We start from the raw sequence: 20888 nt of genomic DNA, 5'->3' as shown, positions 1-20888 counted from the left end.
AACTGAGATAGGGTGGTAGCTGTCTTCGACTTCACCTATTTAACCTCTGCGTGAGCATTTGGGGTTTTTTTGGTCTTTTTTTTTTTAAGCAAGGCAGAACCACTTATACAAAATCACTAGAAGGGACATGATTTAAGAAAATTATTCTCAATTTAATTTAACTGAACAGAATGTACTAGGTGACACAGACTGTGACTTCCAGCAGAGCCTTTATGCTAATCTGGGTCTGACGCCTCCTCGCCCGGGGCCTGGCCCCTGAGCTGAAGCTCATGAGCAGCGCCCGGACGTCCAGGGGCAGAGCCTCGTGTGCAGGCTGCTCTCGGCCTCAGACTTCCTTTCCCGAAGACCTGGGGCTTGTTCCTCAGATCCTCATTCTCCATCCTGAGCCTTCATTGTCTCATTACTGCCTAAGAACTGCTTGAACTTTCTTCCTTCTGAAAAGGCAACAATATCCTTTCCGCCTTCCCCAGATAAAGTACTTGGTGGATGCACTCCAAGACCCACACTTCTGGGACCTTCATTTGCAGTTAAACCATCAAAAGTCACAGCAGAAACTTAGCAACCGGAAGGGTTTTGTTTGTTTGTTTTGTTTTTACAGTTACAGAAGTGAATACTCAGGGCAAGTGTTTTTTTCTTGTATGTATATATATTTTTTTACTGAAGTATAGTCAGTTTGCAATGTTGTGTCAATTTCTGGTGTGCAGCACAATGCTTCAGTCATTCATGAACATAAATATATTCATTTTCATATTCTTTTTCACCATAAGTTACTATAAGATATTGAATATAGTTCCCTGTGCTCTACAGTATAAACTTGATGTTGATCTATTTTATATATACTAGTCAGTATCTGCAAATCTTGGAGTCAGGGCACGTGTTCTTATGCACTGGCCCTCGCTGAGCTGTGGTGTCTCCCCTTCTTCTCTGTCTGAGCTGGAAAACTAGAAGTCGATCCACTTTCTCATTCATTTGTTTTGCTCACTCAGTTTCTCACTCAACACACATGCCTTAGATGTTAAATCTGCTAGACTAACAGAAGTCACTGGTGTCTTTAACTTCCTAACTCTGCTACAATTCTGGAGAGGGCTCTTAGGATAAATGAAAAGGCAGCTTAACTAGGAGCTGATGGTGTGCAGAGGAAACTCTTTTTCTCAGCTTCATTATTCTTACATGTCCACGGAGAATAAACTCAGAGGGCTATGAGATTTTAGAGAGAACACATGCACAAGCCAAAACACTTCAGAAAGACAAGGATTTATTAAGTATTCAGACAAGGCGAGGAATGACTTTAAATGCTCCATTTCAAATATCTCGTCTGTTTTATCTCTTTTCCCCTAAGACATCCCTGAATGAGAGTTTCCTTCCATTTGCCAGTGGACAACGTTAACCCTGATTTCATGGCATTCAAGTCACTTTTGTCCCAATTAGAGGTAGGGTTCAATACATTTAACTAATAATTTAATGTTTTTTTTCTCCTGCAGGGTATTTGGGATTTTGACAAGGAATGTTTTAAAAAGTATGGGAAAGTGTGGGGGTGAGTATTGCGGCAATTTCCATGGGATAGGCTTGCCGTGATGAGGCGCTGCCCTGCGGTGAAGGGGGCGGTCTCAGTGCGGAGCTGCTTGTGCTGAAACCATCTGTTGTGCAGCTTTGGGAGCTTGTTCTCCCAGGGAGCCCCGAGGTCACCAGGTGTGCAGGTCTGCAGTCTGAGTCAGGCCTGGAGAGCTGCAGGCCATCACTTTCCTCCAGCCTTTGATGGCCCAGGGACTCCGAGCATCACCTCATGCCCAGTATCTTGCTCTTCCTCTTTTCTCCATTTTGCCTTCTTTGGGGCACCCTTAATTGCATCAAACGCATTATTCCAGAACATTCTAACATGTACTCATAAATGTATGTGTTTACCCTTCACGACATGATTCGCTTTCAAGGAAAAGCCAAATTCCTTTATTTAAGTTTTGAGTTTAAAAGTATGTCCTTATTAAAGAAGGACTGGGGGGTAGAGGTAACAAGAGAAGGACACCCTTCTTACCCTACTTTTTAAAACTTTCTCTGCACAGAGGTGTGGTTTTTTTTTTAATTTTAAGCCAAGATTTTTCAATAGAAGTGTATAGAAAAACTGCTTTAACTACTCTGTTCCTCTGACTTTGAAAAGATGTGGGCTATCTCTAGCCCAGGTGTTGCAGGTGGGCTGGAGGACTCGATGACTTTGCAGAGTGGCCTTGGCAGAGGCTGTTGCCTCGCAGCAGTTGGAGGTTTGGTGAGAGGAGCAGGACAGCTGTAATGTGATGCTTGTTTGCTTAAAGCATGTGGGAGAAGGCTCTGCCTCTCCGTACCTCTTCATCTTCCCTCATCGAGTCCTCAGAAACCGTAAGGCCCTGCTGAGCTGGCATGGCCCACAAGGGCAACGTGATAGAGTGGAAAGAGCCCGCAGCACTGCATCGCCTCTGGACCGGCTCCAACATGTAGTGCTTGTGGGCTCCGGATGGAGTCGCGTTTTCACGGTGGATCCCAGTTCTCTCTTGAGAAAACAGTTCTTGTGCTTGGGTGTAAATAAGAAACCCCTGGGAGGGCAGGTTAAAAGTCAAGACTTGCCCCTCACCACAGCATCACTGACTCCGGAGGATCTGGGAAGGGGCCCAGGAATCTGAATTTCAACTGGTAGTGAAGGAAATACGAAGGCTGGTGTGATACCATGAATATAAAGGGTCACCCCAAACCACTATTCCGTCTCCACTGAGGTGTTTTTGAGAAAACATGGTGGGAAGAAGGGACTCATCCAAGAAACATGGTCAGTGAGGTGGAGGAGCAGCCGAACTGCCTCCTCAGTCACTTCTGGCCTGGCTTCAGCGCTAAGTACAGTTGACGCCCACTTAAAGCCTCTGAGCTTTAGAATAGTTTTTAGAAATAGCGCACTGATTCTCATCCATTTATATACATGATCACAAAACCATTTGAAATTCCTCTGTGAAGTCAAAGGAGTAACAGGTGACTTGCAGAAAATCTTCCATTGTGTTCTAGCAATTGCAACTGCTTCACAGTGGAAGACAATGTGCCAGCAGGCAGTATGATTCAACTTACGGTAAATGTCCCAGCAGTGGCCCGTTCCCGGGAATGGACATCCTCACAGGCAAGAGATGAGGCCAGAGTGGGGTGTGTCACATATGAAGGCTCAGCTTTGGGTGGCAGGCGTGTCAAAAGTGTGTCTGCCCTGCTACAGGAATGTCACCGCCGTGGGGCCCGAGGCCCACAGGGGACCCCGGCAGAAGAAGACATGCAAGCAGTGGAAAGAGAACATTTCAGAAATGAATTCTACCTGCTGCTCTGACTTCCTTTATTCTCTTTGTCCTTTTGTTTCAAATTATTCTAAACTTGATATTACCAAGGATATCTCCGTATTATTTTTTTTAATATTTCAAAAAAAATAAAATAGGGCAAAGAAATCTTTGATGATCCTACTGCCACTGTAGACCATTCTGCATCTTCCGTCTGCAGACACACTGCTACCTCTTTGTGATCAGTGTGTCTTGAATTTTGACCTGACTTTATATCATATACATTTTTCATGTTTCTTGAAATGTTTTCAAAAATGACTGAGTAGGTGGATTCTCCTTAATTTTGTTTGTTTGTTTGTTTCCACATAATTAACTTGCCTTCAATGATTTACTAAGCCAGCTTAGTTTTTGAAAATGAAATATTTGAAAGCCTTAAAAATTATGAAGAGTGGTAGAGAGAATCCCCCTGCACACACTCCTAGAGCGAACCGAAGTGTTAATGTATCCCTAGCCATCATACCAGGAGTAAGGGTTATGTAACGGCAGTATGACCATCTGGACTCCAGGGTGGCCCCGGCTGCACAAACCAGTTCGTTCAATCTAATCAGCTGTTTTCTGCACGCAGGTTTTATGATGGTGGACGGCCTGTGCTGGCAATTCTTGATCCAGACATGATCAAAACAGTGTTAGTGAAAGAATGCTATTCTACCTTCACAAACCGACGGGTAGGCATGTGTTTTTAAAATTTTAATTCATTCATTCGTTATTAAATTTTCATTTTGAAATAATTGTAAATTCTCAAAAGAATGTTCTCAAAAGAAAAAATTACAGGGCGGTCCCGTGTTACATACCTGCATCATGCTTCCCCCGGTGGTAACATCTTGAATGAATGTCATACCACAGCAGAGCAGGACGCAGACTGTGACACTATCCGCAGAGCCGATTCCAATTTAATCAGTTTTCTGTGCGCTCTGTGCGCTCTCTGAAAATTTGCCATGGATTTAGCTTTGTGTAAGTGCCACCACAATCCAAACACAGAATTGTTCCAGCCCCGCAAGGCTCCCTCCGTTGTTTATGGTCACAGTGTGTACCTGCCCTTCTCCTCTTACCCGGGTTTTTAGCAGAGCAGACTTTATTTTATTTTGATGAGGCAAACCTACCATTGTTTTCTTTTATGGGTTGTGCCTTTGGTATGAATTCCCAAACCTTCACCAAGCTCTAGATCCTGAAGTTTTTCTCCTTTTTCCCCCCCTAAACATATAGTTTTATGTTTTACTTTTAAGCCTGTAATCTATTTTGTGGGGGTTTTTTGTTTTGTTTTGTTTGTGTAACATGGAGGTTTAGGTCATGGGTCTTTTGTGTTTCTTGGTTTTTGCGTGTAACTGTCTAAGCTGTTCCTCCCCCATTTGTGGGAAGACTGTCCTTCCTCCCCACAGCCGCCCCTGCCGTGTAGTTGACACTGGTAGTCCCTGCCCTTCTTCTTAGCGCCTGCTTGTTCCTAGATGTCTCAGCTCTGCCAGTCTCTGGGTGGCGTGAGACCAAAGCACATCACTTTTGCAGTGTTCTCAGCGGCTGGGAAGGTGCTCACTCGCTCTGCTGTCCTCCTCCCAGCGAGGAGCGCCCTCTCAGGCTGGGAGCCCCGCGCGGCGCTGAGCGGCGCTGGCCTTGGGGGTGAGCTGATGCGGGCAGAGTGGAACTCTCCCCCATGTCTTTTTTGTCAGTTTTTCACACGTTTAGGCTCTACTGAGTTGCTGAAACTTCTTAAGTGACTCCTAAGGTTTCCTAGATCTATTTTTCTACGTTGCTAGCTGTCTTACTGTTTTTCTTTGTTGGGCAACAGAGGCTGGAATCTCCTTCTCTGCCATCTCGATGAGGTTAACCCAGGATTTCATCATTAAGTGTCATGTTTGCCGTAGTTGTTTTTTGTTTTTTCGGGTTTTTTTGCTAAGTGTCCTTTATCAAATTAAAGCAGTTTCCCTCTGTTACTTCTTTGTGAGTTTTTATCAGAAATGGGTGTTGGGGATATCCATTTTAAAACAAAATGTAATTTTGAAGGCTGTGGAGATTTTCAAGCAGTTTGGTTTGATAGGCCAGTCCCAAGCTCAGAAATAAAAATTGGTTTTCCTTCTTACTCTCGGCAAAAAATGTAGCGGAAATTGTTTTTCATGTAACATCATTATTTATTCAGACTAGCAAATAGTTCCCTAATGTTTCAAGTGCTAAGCACTATTATTTTAAACAATCACCATAGCAAGACCTCCCCTGTCCCGGCGGCTCAGGCTTTAGATGTATGTAAAGGCAGAACCTGTTTGGTCAGCATGCATTTTGCCAAGGCTCTCTGGCTCCTGTCACCAGTCCCCTTCCTTGTACTTTGCACAGCCCAGGAGGATGAGCTCAGACCTACCCCATTTATTCCCCTGGAAGACCAGTTTCCCTGCCCGTGGGTCTTCTGCATGTAAAAGGAGATTGGACTAGAAAGTCTGGAAAGGACATCAGGTGGCTGGGTGTCTCCTCAAAGGAGGCTGTGCATTTGGGATAAATATTTACTGACCATCTACCTTAGGGTCAGCTTCGAAGCACACAGTCACGAAATACTTACTGAATAACTGCTGCACATTTAACACAATTTCCACAAATGTGGAGATCTCCAAAACTTATACAGGGTAAAATGTGTTTTTTTCAACTCTAGATTTTTGGTCCAGTGGGAGTTATGAAAAATGCCATTACTCTGGCAGAGGATGAACAGTGGAAGAGAATACGAATATTGCTGTCGCCAAGCTTCACCAGTGGGAAGCTCAAGGAGGTAAGGAAAGAAGAGGACCTGCTATTAGAAACTTAGAGAATAAGGTAGAAAATGAGATCACAGTCCCTTTCCAAGGAGGGATCTGCTGATCTAAAACTGTCTTTCATCGTCACCCCCTGGAAGCAACATTATAAGATTCGTTATAAAATGTCACTTACTGCTCCATTCATGGGAAAGCCTGATCTTTCTAGGACTTGAGTCTCTGTGTTTAACCTCAGGTGCTGTTGTATTTTGTGTCTAGATGTTCCCCATCATTGGCCAGTACGGAGATGTGTTGTTGAGAAACCTGAGGAAGGAAGCAGAGAAAGGCAAGCCCGTCACCATGAAGGAGTAAGTAGGGGCAGAGCTGCCCGTGTTCCGGGCTCTGGGCAGACCTTCCAGCTTGCCTGCCACGGCGCCGACGTTCCCACTGCTGAGTTACCGTACTGACCAGACAGAAGCAGGTTGCAGTGGTTTAACGCCAAGGGGCCATCCCAGAAGGAGGTGGATCCCCGAAAAGAGCAGGGCAGCCAGGAGAGAAAGAAGAAACACGATGATGTCGATTTTGAGTGCGGACGCTGGGGGATGATGGCAGGGGAAGGGCCTTGGTACGCACTGGGGGGCCGTGGCTGGGGTGCAATCATCACGCTCCGGAACTTGGCACAACTTACATCTCTTCACAATGTTGCTGAGAACACCTGAACTTGCTAACTATTACCTCTCGCCACGACTGCTACTTCCTTCAGTCCCAAAGGAGAGGAGGCCCCGCGCAGGTTATGGGCAGGGCGACCGCGGGATTGAGCGTCTAGACTGGGGTTTTGCCCGTGAGGCAGGAACAGCAGGCAAACTGGGCCTGCCCTGAAAACCTGGGGACATGTGGTCACTTAGCTGCTTCATCTCTCAAGTCAATTTTGGAGTGATTTATTAATTTTTTAACTAGAAACATTTTTACTCCTTACATTTTACAGAAATGACTCTGCCCTCGGGGCAACCGCAGATCAGCGGCGCTGAGGAAGAGCGGGTCTCTGCAGCCTTAGCGGGGTACACGCCAAGGCGGGGTGATGTTTCTGGCAACTCAGAGCAGGGTGCTGCTGTTCTGTGACGTGCTTAACAGGGATCACTCTGAGCACAGATCTGGGTTGAGGCGAGTCCCTGATCAATGTCCCTTTTCTTGGCTCCCTGAGGAAGTTAGTGATTCCATCCTTTGTCCTGCTCAGACGCAGTGCTTATACACCTGCTTTTGCCCGTAGTCAAAACACGCTACTGCAATTTGTGTGATTGTGGGCGTCCATCCCTCTATGACCGAGTTCCTTGAGCCGAGGGTCTAACTTGACTGAGTCCCAGTCGTCCCTAGCACAGGGCCAGCTGTGTCTTTGGCAACTCATATACACCTCATGACCCAGTGGTACAGTGGCATAGACTGTTCAGAGGATCCAGCTGGTGTTTCTCAAAGTGTGGTTCTTTACCTCCTTGCCTGGGCATCTTATTTTTCATGCATTTCTTGTTGCATATGTTGGAAAAGGATGGGAAAGTCGTGCTAATTTGAGCCATCCATGTCTTTCTTTCTGCACTCAGCATCTTTGGACCCTACAGCATGGATGTGATTACCAGCACATCATTTGGAGTGAACGTTGATTCCCTCAACAACCCACAGGATCCCTTTGTAAAAAATGGCAGGAAGCTCCTAAGATTTGACTTCCTAGATCCACTCCTTATCGTATCAAGTATGTGGACTGTTCTGTGTTTTTCTTTACTCCCTCCCTCCCCTTCTCCCTTTATTCCTTCTTTCATTCCTTCCTCCACCCTTCCTTTATTTATGTTTCTTTCTTTTCTAAAGAGCTATATTGAGATAGAATTCACATAGCATGTAATTCACGCCTTAAAAATGTAAAATTCAATAATATTTACAATCTGTGTCGCCGACATATGAATGGATCAAGAAAATGTGATATGTCAGTGTGTATGTATGTATATATTGCCTTTGCACCATGGAATCCTATTCAGCCATAAAAAGGAAGGAAATCCAGATTTTGCATGATGTGGATAGCCCTTGAAGGCATTATGATACGTGAAATAGGTGAGATAGAGGAAGATAAATACTTAAATGTAGAATCAAAAAAAAGAAATCCAACCTCATACAAAAACTATTTCAAATTTTTGGTTATCAGAAGTGGGGGTTGGGTAGTGGGAGAATTGAATAACAGTGGCCAAAAGGTACAAACTTTCAGTTGTAACATAAATAATTGTTGATGGTATAACATACAATATGGCTAACCCTGCTCTGTGTTGTGTTATGTTGCTAAGAGCATAGAGCCTAAAAGTTCTCAACACAAGGGAAAAAGAACATTTTTTATGACTATGTGAGATAATGAATGTTAACTAAACTTATTTTTTTAGCTTATTTAACATTTTTTATTGAGTTATAGTCATTTTACAATGTTTTATCAACTTCCAGTGTAGAGCGCAGTTTTTCGGTTATACATGAACATACATATATTCATTGTCTCATTCTCTTTTGCTGTGAGCCACCACCAGATTAACTAAACTTATGATCTTAATCATTTCACAATATATGCATTGTCATTATGCTGTACACCTTAAACTAACACAGTACAGAGTGTCAGTTATGGCTCAAAAAACTGAAAAAATGGCTTTTATTACATTCAAAGATATGTGCAACCATTACCACAGTCAACTGTAGAACATTTTTGTCCACTGAGAAACCCTGTACCTTTTACTTGTCACCTCGCATGCCCCTTGCCCCTGAGCGACCACTATCCTACTTTCTAAGCACAGATTTGCCTGTTCTGGACACTGCATGTAGATGACAGGTGGAATGATATACGTGGTCTTTTGTGGCTGGATTCGATCCGTTGTCGTGATGTTCTCTAGGTGTACCCGCATTGTAGCATGGATCATTTCTTCGTGTGGTCAATTAATATTCCGTTTTATGACCTCCCTGCACTTTGTTCATCCATTCATCAGTGGATGGACATTTGGGTTGATTCCACCTCTTAACTGTTGTGAATAGTGCTGCTGTGCACATTCATGTACAAGTTATTGTTGAAATCCCTGTTTTTGATTCTTTGGGTTAGTACTCAGAAGTGAACCTGCTGAGCTGTATAGTAACTCTTTGTTTAATTTGTGAGGAACTGACAAGCCATTTCCCACTATAGCTGCAGCGTAGTACATTGTCACCGGTGGTGTGTGAGGGGTCTACGTTCTCTACATTCTTGCAAATGCTTGGTCAGCACTTCTCCTTCTTTTTTATTATGGCCACTCCACTGGGTGTGAAGTGGAATCTCCTTGTGGTTTTGATTTGCATTTCCCTAAAGGCTCGTGATGTTGAGCAACTTTTTATATGTTTGTTGGCCATTTTAGTATCTTCTTGGATAGATGTCTAGTCACATCCATTGCCCATTTATAATTGGATTGTTTGTCCTTTTGTTGTTGAGTTGTAAGAGTTCCTTCTATATTCTACATAAAGTCTCCTATCGAGACGCATGATTTGAAATATCTTCCCCTTCTGTGTATGTCTTTCTACTTTCTTGATTGTGTGCTTTGAAGTACAAAATTTTAAACTGTAATAACCTATAAGTCTTATATTTTTTCCTTTCATTTTCTGTGCTTCTGGTGTCATATCTAAGAATTCACTGCCAAATCTCGGGTCATGACGATTTTCCCCTTAGTTTTCTTCTAATATTACGCATTATTGGCTTGTATGTATATGGTGTGAAGTAAGAGTCCAACTTCAATGCTTTGCATCAGCTGTGTGTTGTCCCAGCACCTCTTATTGAAGACTATGTTGTCTCCTTTAAATGGTCTTGGAAGACTTTTTAACATTCAGTTTATAGTATACACATGCGGATTTATTTCTGGACTCTCAATTTTATTGCATTGATGTATATGTCCATCCTTATGGCAATAGCACATTGCCTTGATTATTACACCTTTGTGGTGTAAGTTTTGAAGTCAGGAAATGTGAATCCTACAACTTATTTTCTTTTTCTTTTTCAAGATTAGAGGAAATCATCCAGTCTTTGATGATTCAGTGTGATGTTACATACGAATTTTTCATACGTGGCCTCCGTCATGTTGAGAAAATTCCCTTCTGCTCCTTTTGGTTGAGAGTTATTAGCACAAGAGTGTGTTGGATATTGTCAGATGCTCCTGCTGCATCTTTAGATGATCATACGCTTTTGTTCTTTATTCTGCTGCTGCTACGTATTACACAGCCTTGCATTCCTTGGATAAACCCTCCCTGGTCTTGGTGTAGACCTCTTTTTATATTTTGCTGGATTCATTTGTTGAGAATGTACACATCCACGTTCATAAGATATGTTGGCCTATAGTTTTCTTTTTCTGTGCTCTCTTTGTCTGGTTTTTGTATCAGATTGATAACTGGCCATGTACAATGAGTTTGGAAGTGTTCCATCCTCTTCTACTTTTTAGAAGACCTTATGTAAAATTGTTGTTAACTCTTCTTTGAATATTTGGTAGTATTCCGCATTGAAACTTTCTGGACCTGAGCTTTTCTTTGTCAAATTATGGTTTGATTACTTGATTCTTGATTACTAGCTCAAACTTTGTACGTCTTATAGGTTTATTCAGATTGTCTATTTTCTGGCATCTGTTTCTGTAGTTTGTGTCTTTCTAGGAATCTGTCCATTTTATCTAAGCTAACTCATTTGTTGGCCTACAGTTTGTTTTGGTATTCCTATCTAGTCCTTCTCATTTGCTTACTGTAAGTAGTAATCTCCCTTCTTTATTTTCATCACTAGCAGTTTCAGTCTTCTGTCTTTTTCTCTTGGTCAATCTACCTAAAAAGGTCTTTTCAAAGAATCAACTTTTTGTTTCATTGACTTTCTCTATTGCGTTTTTCTTCTCTAGTTTATTCGTTTCTACTTCAATCTTTATTATTTTCTTTTCTCCTGCTTCCTTTAGTTTTTCTTTGCTCCTCTTTTTCCATATGTTACAGTGGAAAGTTAGGTTATTGATACAAAATTTTTGTTCTTTTAAAATGTAGATAGGTAAAGCCATAAATTTCTCTCCGAGCACTTCTTTTGCTGCATCCCATCAGTTCTGATATGTTGTGGCTTCAGTTTTGTTCACTTCACAGTGGCTCCACATTGTCCTTTCGATTTCCTCTACAAGCCATTAGTCATTTAGGAGTGTATCATTTCACTTCCATGTACTTGTGAGTTTTCAATTTTTTTCTATTTATAATTTCATGCCATTGTGCTTGAAAGACATACACTGTATTAAATCTATCCAGTCATTTTTTGAAGAACATGATTAACTGAAGTAACAGACTATGGTCTATTCCATCCAAAGAGACTGTAGTTCAATAGATAAAAGGCAATGAAGCCCAAGGTGTAATTCTATCCCTCTGATCACTCAAAAGATGGAGAAAGGGCCCCTGATTTCACTGCTCTAGTCATGGCTCCTGTGTGTGGACTGCCCTTGCTCAGGCCTTGGCTTGGAGTGTAAGCACGGGTCCCAGAGGGAATGACTCCCTTAGAGAATCCTGGTGTCTTCACTCTGACTGGTAGCACAAATTATAATTGTTGCAGGGAAATTGTGCATTTTCACTGTACTTTCCTTTTATCTTTTCTCCTACAGTGCTCTTTCCATTCCTTTGCCCAGTCCTTGAGGTTTTAAATTTGTCTTTGTTTCCGAAAAGTGCCGTGAATTTTTTCATCACGTCTTTAAAAAGGATTAAAGAAAGTCGCCTCAAAGATGAACGAACGGTAAAATCTGGTGGTGTGATATGAGGCTGTTCACGTTTGGGTAATTTATTGAGCTGTATACATATGATTTATGTACTTCTCTGCATTGTTCAAGGTAAGTAGAGAACTGTGGATTTTAGAGCAGGAGGGTCCTAACAATTTGGGGTAAATAAATACAGTGGAGTCTGGGGAAGAAGATAAGAACAGGAGTCAGAGAGCAGTGTTTAAATTTAATAATAGGCATGCCAGTTAGTATGTCACTGCAAAAATACTGTTGGGTTAAGACTTTATGCCATTTACCTTCGATAAATCGTCAACGGATAAAAATCACTGTCTAAAAATTATTTTACTCATATTTCACCAAATATTAGATTGGCAAAGAATCACTTCAGATCCAGGCCTCCTGTCTTACAGATTTTCCGCTGCACACATGAGGCCCCTGGAGGAGTGTAGGCTATGTGCAGCCATCTCCTAGTCTGGAGTGGGCCAGAGTCTTGTCTGGGCAATGAGGCTGCAAGCCAGTTAAGCCAACCTTGCCTCATGAGGACTTGAGACCAGCACAGGGATATTAGGGGCAGGGCTGGGTGCTGGAAGGCACTGGAAATTATGTAGAGTTCTGGAAGGGTGAGGCACTTGAACAAGCTTCTACAAAAGCTGCCGATGAACTCTGCAAATGTAGGGGATTCATTTACGTGACCATTCATTAAGAATTAAAGCTGGACGGGAGAGAAAAAAAGATTGAAGCCACAGACTACCTCCTGCGCACAGGTGTAACAGGAGAGAGAGCAGGTACCTCTTTGGTTAAGAAGCTGTTTCAAAGGCCAGAGAAGCCCCAGATCAGAGAGAGGGCCAAAAAGCCGTCGGGCCTGACGGCTGGGCTTCTCTTAGGAGAACGTCGTACCCGCCCAGATGTGCAGCTGGGTATTTTTGTTGACTGAGGACTCAGGTGATACGAGTCAGACTCCTGCTCTTTAAGGGGGCATTTTCTCAGGAAAGAGGTGAAATTCTGCTGCCCTGATTTCTTTATGGCTTCACAAGTAACTTTCTGTCACTGAAATTTCTCTTTGCTTCCAGCACCGAGTGGATTTTCTCCAGCTGATGATTAACTCCCAGAATTCCAAAGAAACGGGCACGCATAAAGGTAACCAAGGAGTACTTCAGAGGGCCACTCTGGGGAGCTGCAGAGGTAGGGGGTGGTTCTGAAAACGTGCAGGAAGTTTTCCAGGCTGATGAACATTTTGCAAAATTGAAGAATGTCCAATGTTAAAAAAGAAACAGTAGCCAGAGGTACTTCCCAGAACTACGCAGGCACAACTTTGTTCAGAGCGTGAAGGGCGAGGATGACAAGAACGTCACGCCCGGAGTCAGTCCTGCTCCTGGACCACCTGCAGCCCAGCCTCTGGGGGGCTTGTTTCCAGTGTCAATTCTCAGGCTCCTCCAGACCCACCGAGTCAGGACCTCTGCCTGGAATTTGCACCAAGGCTTCATCACATCGGGAGGGACATTGCCCCAGTGTTGGTGACCTCAACTGGGAACACTTAGTTAAAGCTGTGTTCACTGGGTTTCTCTACTATAAAGTTTAATTTTTCCTTTTGTCATTAATATGTAGCTTATAGGAGAAGCACCTGAGACTGTACCTATTTTGTTCCTCTTCAAAGAGTCACCCACGAGTTTTATCACCTATGGATGAGCTTTGACTGAAATCTTACTCTGACGGCTGCAAAATGATGACTTTCTAACTGCATCATTCTTCTGCATTTATGAGTCTGTCCTTTTGTAAGGGAGAGTTTTCCATCCTCCCCCATCCACTGATTTGTTCATGTATCTATGTCAGTATGACCTCATGTATAACTGATTACTCTCTTACGTCATTCTTTCTCTCTTTATTTATTTTTGAGACTAGAAAAGGAGGGTACTGGGGTATGCTGCCGTAGACAACAGCAGGCCACACGGACAACAGGTGCCTGTGTGAACATCGAGGGCGGCTGTTGGGGTCTTTTATAAGGTCGGGTCACAAGGTGCCTGATCGGCTTGTACACGAGTCTCTGATTGGCTGTAGGTGAGGCAAGAAGTTTAGGGTCTATGAATTTTGTGACTCTGATAAGGTGGGCTGACACAAGCCAGCCTGAGCTGTTGTGAGATTAGACGTTACCCAGGGCTGTTAGTTTGTTAGGGGAAACACGCCCAGTAAAGGATGTACTTTATCTGTTGAGGGATCACAGGCAGACTTCTGAGAGCCCAGGGATGGGGGTCATTGGACTTTTGAACGACGTCAGTTGGCCCCACATGCCCCCCGACAGATTGGCAGTGACAGATCTTTGGAACAAGGGTGAAGGTCTCATCTTCCGTATCTGCTTCCTGCTGAATGTGGGGTGTCACGCTGTCCCTGTCTCTCATGCTAATCTGTCCAGGGTTTTGGGTCCCTGACATGCCGGCAGCTTTCAAGGTGGGAGTGGAAGGAGACCCCAATGGCGTCCAAGGGCTGCATCACCAGGATGTTGGCTTGGTTCACGGCAGCAATCTTGGTAGGAGGGGTGTATTTGTTCCTAAGTTCACAGATCTTGCAGCTCAAAGACAGACATTTTGTAAGAGAGGGACACAGCATAAAAGAACGTGGATACCAAGATAAATAGATAAACCCAGCAAAAACGGAGAGAAGAAATTTGAGGATGTCTGGAAAGGAAGAACTTATCTGCTCAGGGGACTAAGAAAAGTCATTGGAGAAGCAGTCAGAGGTCTGTTTAGGGGCCGCCTTGCGCTAAACTTTGGCATAAGGACGCCCAGAGCAGTGTGGTTATGTGAGACAGCTCTCCTTACTGGCCAGAGCAGATGCCACCCTTAACGATTTTAGTGCTTTTCTAGATATGAGGAGATGCAAGAATTTGGGTCATCAACTCTTCTTCTGAAAATATCTAACTATCTGAAGGCCCGTTCCATCAGTTTTTCCAAAGCTCAGAGCGCCTCATTTCTGACCTCCACCCTGAGCTCCTTTCAGGGGGTGCGGGGGGTCATGGCCTTCAGTGGCTTGCGACCTAACCCTTGCAGCGGCAGATGGCCAGCGCCCTCGTGGTCAAAAAGTCACCACGGCCTGGAAGGCGTTTCATGACCGTTTCACCCCGAGCGCGAGGAGGCTCGCTTCTCGGCCAGGCGGGGACTCGGTGCCGGGCCGCCCACCTGCTGGACGAGGCCTTCTGCACAAGAGCAAAACCCTCTGGCCCGCCTGCCTTCCTGGCCCGTTCCGGCCCAGGGAGATGCTCCCTCTCGTTGCTTCTTCCCGCATCTGCGGTTACGCGGACTCCTGCTCACAGCTCCCCCGAGAGCTGCGCTCTGCTTGCTGCGTCAAGCGGCTGCCTGTTGCTCTGACTGAGCTTCAGTGACTTCGGAAGAAAATCGCATCTGTGGCCAGGATGAGAGCAGGCAGTACCTGGCCGGGTGAGGGAATGCCACCTGGTAACCGCGTTAGGGGCCTGAACAGAACTGTAAGTTCTTTCTTCTAGAAAGAATTTCCTGACGGCCTAGCAGTTAGACCCCTGGAGTGGAGAAATCCACCAAGGTAGCCCAGAAGTACTGGACTGAGGTGCTTAACCGTAAACCTGACAATTAGATGAACGTGACTCTGAGTAAGATCATGAAATACATTTAGATTCCTGAGCTTTAGGAACAAACCTGAAGTTCCTTTAATAATTCAGTTAAACCTGTAACAATCCCCAGGGGCAGGACAGCTCCTTGTTGGCAGTGCCCTGCCCCCTTTGTTGTAACCTAAGGGCAAGGCATGGCCTGGGAGGTGAGCCTTGTAAATACAGACCTCGGTTAGTAAAACTAGAATTTAAAACCCATCAGTTACAAAAGAAGTTGCATTCAAACTGGGTTTCTGGCAAATGGAACAAATCAAAGACGGTTAAATCCTTTTTAGTAGTATTAATGGGAAAGAGATGAGATTTCTATTTGTCCTTAACAGGTTAAGTTCCAAATCATTTCACCCCTTTCTGGAAATGTGCGTTTTAGAAAGATGGCGAGATCAGGGTTCTCAGAGAAGGACAGGTAGAATATTTGCATCTCAAAGGCGAGTTCCTCCAGAATGACTTTGCTCCCTTAGAGGCCAGAGAAAGGTTTTTTTTCTTTTCCTTTTCCTTTTCCCTTTCCTTTTCCTTTTCCTTTTCCTTTCCCTTTCCCTTTCTCTTTTTCTTTTTTTTTTTTTTTCTAAGATACTCACAAGTCCCCAAAGCAGGGGAGGCGGGGGGGTGGTGACTGGTTGGCGGGCTCTGGGTTCTGTCTGGAGCCACACCTCTGGTCCGGGCACAGAGGGAGCAGTGGCAGCGGCAGTATCTGGCTTTTTGTTCGTCTGTTTCCTTACCTCTTTTCTCCTCTTTAGCCCCGATATTTCCCCCTAATTGTTGGAAATCTTAAAGACGGTGTCCAGTAAAACAGGAAAAGAGAATCGGGAGAGACACGCGCGGCAATTTTTACGAAGATGCGAGTTTGGGGAGAGGGCGGTAAAGGCCTCAGCACAGGGGACTTCAGACGATTTGCCCAGTTTGTGGCAGACAGAATCAAGCTGGAAGATTGTATTATAGCTCAGAGCTGCTTTTGCTTTAATGTCTGGGGATCAGCGTTATCCCCGTGTTTTAAACTGCAATCCAAAGGTGAGTCTCGGGGAATACAAGAGGTGTCTCCCGCTGTAGCTAGGGAGGTATCAAAGAGAGAAGGTTCTACTCTATCCTGGGGCAGCCTAGCCCAGAAGGACACAGGCTGAACTTGTGGTGTCCTCTTACTTTGAGTGTCTGCCAGGAAAGAGAAGCCAACCAGTGCAAGGGCCAAAACCCGCACAAGGGCTGAAAGGCAAAGAAAAAAAGTGGGGGACTCACCCACCAGTGACTTCTACCTGGAGCAATGATTGAAGGCAGGAGGCTCAGCAAATCTGGAGGTGTGATCCGCAAAAAGTGGAGAGAAGGCTCAGGGTGCACCACGTGGTTGGGCTGTTGGGCTGGAGAGCCAAAGCACGTCTCAAGGGCCAGAGTCAGAGGAAGGGAGAGATGGAGAGGAGGGTATTTGGAAAAGAAAAGATGCCTTTCCCATGAGTATTCAGCACCAAGGGCCATCTGTCAGACTGGGTTTCAGAGCCCGCTGAGAGGAGCCCACCCAGGGTTCCTCGGTCCTCGGCAAAAGTTTGCAGAATCTGTGAATGACAGGGAAGAGCAGAAAAGTATGAGAGAAGAAAGGAAAAGCCGAAGAGGGAAGACTGCCCTGAGGCTTCCAGCCTCCAGAACAGAGCATCTGATCAAGCCAAGGGGAGACTCCCATGAGGAGGAGGCAGAGAGAGAGACAGAAGCCCCAAGGACCGCCTGCGGCACCAAATGTTGGCGACACACAGCACGGTGGGGGACGGGTGACACCGTGAGGCACGGGTTGGTAAAAGAATTTATCACAGATGAAGGATGAGAATAGAAAAGTTATTTATTAGCAGTGCGCTGCCATGGACAGCAGTGGGCCTCACAGACGGGCGGTGCCTGTGTGAGCCCATCAGTCTTTGTTTTGAGTCTAAGATTCTCTCAGGTTTTCCACTGGAGCTTTTTCAAGTGGGCTCCTGTATCTTTTCCTTCTTTTCCTCTTTTTAATTTTTTTTTTTATCAATAGACTGTTTTTAGAGCAGTTAGGTTCACAGCAGATCACGTGGAAAATACAAATATTTCCAATATACACCCTGCCCCAGCCCACATGCGGCCTTGTCGTCATCAAAAGAGCACCGCGGAGGGATGCGCCTGTGACAGGCTGTGCACATGCAGTCGCACACCATTACCGCCTGATGGCCGTAGTTTACATTAGGTTTCATTTTTGGTGGTGTGCAGTCTGTGGGTTTTGACAGATGCGTGACGAGGTACATCCACCACGATAGCATGGAGCGTCTTGTATCCTTTGTATCTGTCATTTTCTGAGACCTTCATTTTCTGATGCGAGACTTGCCAGGTTTCTCTTTGATTTCCATGAGCCGGTTTTCAAGGAGTTCTGGTGCCTGTTAGTGAGAAATGGTGTGTAGCAATCATGATCTAGGATCTAGGAGTGCTCATAGTTACTAGGGTTACCAGGCAAGGATGTCTACTTAGGCTACTTCTGTTTAACATAGTATTGGAAGTCCTAGCCATAGCAGTCAGACCAAAAAAACAAAAACAAAAACAAAAACAAAAACAAAAAACCAGACAAAGGAATGCAGATGGGAAGGGAAGAGGTAAAACTGTCACTATTTGCAGATGACATGGTACTTTATACAAGAACTCCAAGTTCTCTACCCCAAACCTATTACAACAAATAAATGAATTCAGCAAGGTTGTGTTGCCGATGGATGCAACTGGTGTTCCAGGTTCTTGCCCCGTCCCAGAAAGATTTCAGAGATAAGACATAGTGGTTAAAAAAGGTAAAGTGAGGATATTAAAGGATGGACAGTACACTCTCAGGGGAGAGCGGGCAGGCTCAGGTGAGCGGCTGCCCTGAGTTTCTTTGCCAAGTTAGCTACATAGGGTGTAAAAATGAATGGGCAGAATATTCATTGGGGAGGGAAGGGTTTGGGGTCATATTCCCTGATTGTCATACCAACTCCATCTTCCCAAAGGGAGGAGGGATTTTTGTCCTTATTTAGTGTGGATCAGAAATGTCATGGCGTCTCGACATGATGGAGACTTCTGATCTGCAAGGCAATTTTATTGAAATGAGGGCATAATGAGCAAAAGGTTACATTCTGACACTAAATTCCTGCCTTTTCTCACCTCTTTGTTCTTCTCCAGGACACTTGTCATCCCAAAAAACAGGATCCCTTCTCAGTCCCAAAGTTCCTGCTTTTCTTTCTCTGCCCAAGGATCCCTGCTGCTTACATGATGTGTGGTTTCCTGCATTTGGCCTGAGCCCCTCCTTTCTGGCTAATTCCTGCCATTTGGTCTGTGTCCCCCTTTCTTTGCTCATATCTAGCTGTCTGCCTGCTCTAACAGTTGCAGGATCAAGATTAATATACAGAAATCAGTTGCATGTCTATATGCTAATAATGAAATGCCAGAAGCATAAAGTAAAAATACAAATACTATGTGGTTAAAAATATTATGCAGTTGTTAAAGATTCATGAATGTTGTGAAATGTTTGTCAAACTACTGTCAGCTTGAAACTAACCATGTCTTCTTCCTGAATTCAGTGGGAACACATTCAGATTCATAGTTGCATATTATGTTGGTTGTGGGTTTGTTGTAAATGGCCTTTATTCTTTTCAGATAAGTTTGCTCTGTACCCACGTTGATGAGAGCTTTAATCATAAATGAGGAGAATTTTGTCAAGTGCTCTTTCTGCATCTGTTGAGATAATGCTGTGATTTTTAGCCTTCCCTTTGTCAATGTGGTGCATCACAATGATTGGTTTGTGACTGTTCAGCCATCCTTGTGACCCTGGAATAAGTCCAGCTTGATTAAGATGTATGATTATTTTTATGCATTTTCCGTTTTAGTTTGCTATTATTTTGTTGAGGATTTTTTCGTCTGTATTCATCAATGATATTGGCTTGTAATGTTCTTTTTTGGTAGTGTCTTTGTGTGGTTTGGGGATCAAGGGAATGGTGGCCACTGCAGAATGGATTTGGTAGTGTTCCCTCGTCTTCAATTTTTTTGGACCAGTTTGAGAAGTATAGCTATGATTTCTTCTTTACATGTTTGGTAGAATTCCCTTGTGAAGCCACCTGGTCCTGGACTTTTTTTTTGCTGGGAGTATTTTAATTACACGTTCAATCTCACTTCTAGTGAATGGTCTGTTCAAATTGTCGGTTTCTGATTGACTCAGTCTTGGCAGGCTGTGTGTTTCTAGAAACTTGTCCCTTTTTTCCAGAGCGTCCAATTTGTTGGCACATAACTGTCTATACTATTCTCTGATGTTTTTTTTTATCTCTGTGGTATAGGTGTTATTTCTCCTCTTTCATTTCTTATTTTGGATTTTAGGTGCTCTCTCTTTTCTTGGTGACCCTGGCTAAAGCTTCATTAATTTTGTTTACATTTTCAAAAAACTAACTCTTGATTTTAGTAGTCTTTTCAATGTTTTAATCTCTATTTTATTTATTTTCTCCCTGAAAATATCTACCCATATTCAATGATGTAGACAGCTTCTCTCTCTCTCAAATAAGAATGCCCTGACATGTAGTGTATTCCATAGCATGAGTACTCTCCTTTGGTCAATTTCAAGCCACCAGTGGTTTGACAAGCATCTCACAAAATTCTTGAATTTTTAACAATTTGTTTTTAAGCGCAGGCGAACTGATGCCAGCACACCACTATAAATGTAACTAAATTAATGTGTACATCTATATTGATCTGTTTATATATTCTCGTCTATGGTACAGTACCTCTTTCTGTGATAAAGGAACATTCTGTATCTGCACCTATTCACTATAGTAACCACTAGACATACGTGGCTCCTGAGCACCTGACATGTAGCTAGCAGCACCAAAGAACTGAATGCTACACTGTATTTACTTTTAATCAATTTAAATTTAACTCTCTACATATTAGACGACACAGCTCTACACTTTATCCTGGGGGGTTGTGAATACTGGGACAGTAACTTTGAGAGTTGAAATTGCTCAATTACCATCACAGGTATCATCATTGAGAAATCAAATCCCGTAGACCCTTTTAACAGTCTTTTTATTATCATTATTATCGTGTGAATCCATGGCTGGGGCAGATACCACCTTGATCTGAGTGCTCTGAGTATGTAAAGGTCCTAGTCCAGTCCCATCGGAAAGATCAGAGCCTGACCGTGCTCGGTTTCCCTCAGGAGAAAATGAAAGGGAGAGAAATTTATGATCACAAGGGCTGTTTGCTGGGCGCACAGGGGGACAGAGAGAGAGGACATGTACCGAGAAAGGTGACACTCAGGCCATGACTGAATCAGCATTGCTAATTCCATTCACAGGGCTCTATTTGTCAATGTCCTTTTATGGACACAGTCTTTATTCTGCTATTTTAATGCCCTTGATGAGACCACAGTCAATGGCTTTTTGCTGATTCTGGCATAACCAGATGCAGGGGCCAGGATTAGTACAGACACGGCACAAAAATGGGATTAAGACAATTCTTGTTG

General features: G+C 43.9%; 1 protein-coding gene across 2 annotated transcripts in view; it reads left to right on the top strand.

Moving 5' to 3' along the window:
* LOC102538738 (cytochrome P450 3A24-like) overlaps positions 1–20888 on the top strand; it is a 48089-nt gene that overhangs the window by 1356 nt on the left and 25845 nt on the right. For both annotated transcript variants that reach the window (XM_072943286.1, XM_072943285.1), the window contains exons 3-9: positions 1482–1534; positions 3898–3997; positions 5962–6075; positions 6317–6405; positions 7630–7778; positions 11677–11804; positions 12858–12924. In XM_072943286.1, coding sequence (XP_072799387.1) covers positions 1482–1534; positions 3898–3997; positions 5962–6075; positions 6317–6405; positions 7630–7778; positions 11677–11804; positions 12858–12924 — 700 coding nt within the window. The remainder of the gene's footprint in view (positions 1–1481; positions 1535–3897; positions 3998–5961; positions 6076–6316; positions 6406–7629; positions 7779–11676; positions 11805–12857; positions 12925–20888) is intronic.

The sequence above is a fragment of the Vicugna pacos genome, chromosome 18, assembly GCF_048564905.1.
Source record: "Vicugna pacos chromosome 18, VicPac4, whole genome shotgun sequence".
NCBI classification, from domain to species: domain Eukaryota; kingdom Metazoa; phylum Chordata; class Mammalia; order Artiodactyla; family Camelidae; genus Vicugna; species Vicugna pacos.
The sequence above is the reverse complement of the archived record's forward strand: the minus strand, read 5'-3'. Positions and strand labels throughout refer to the sequence as shown.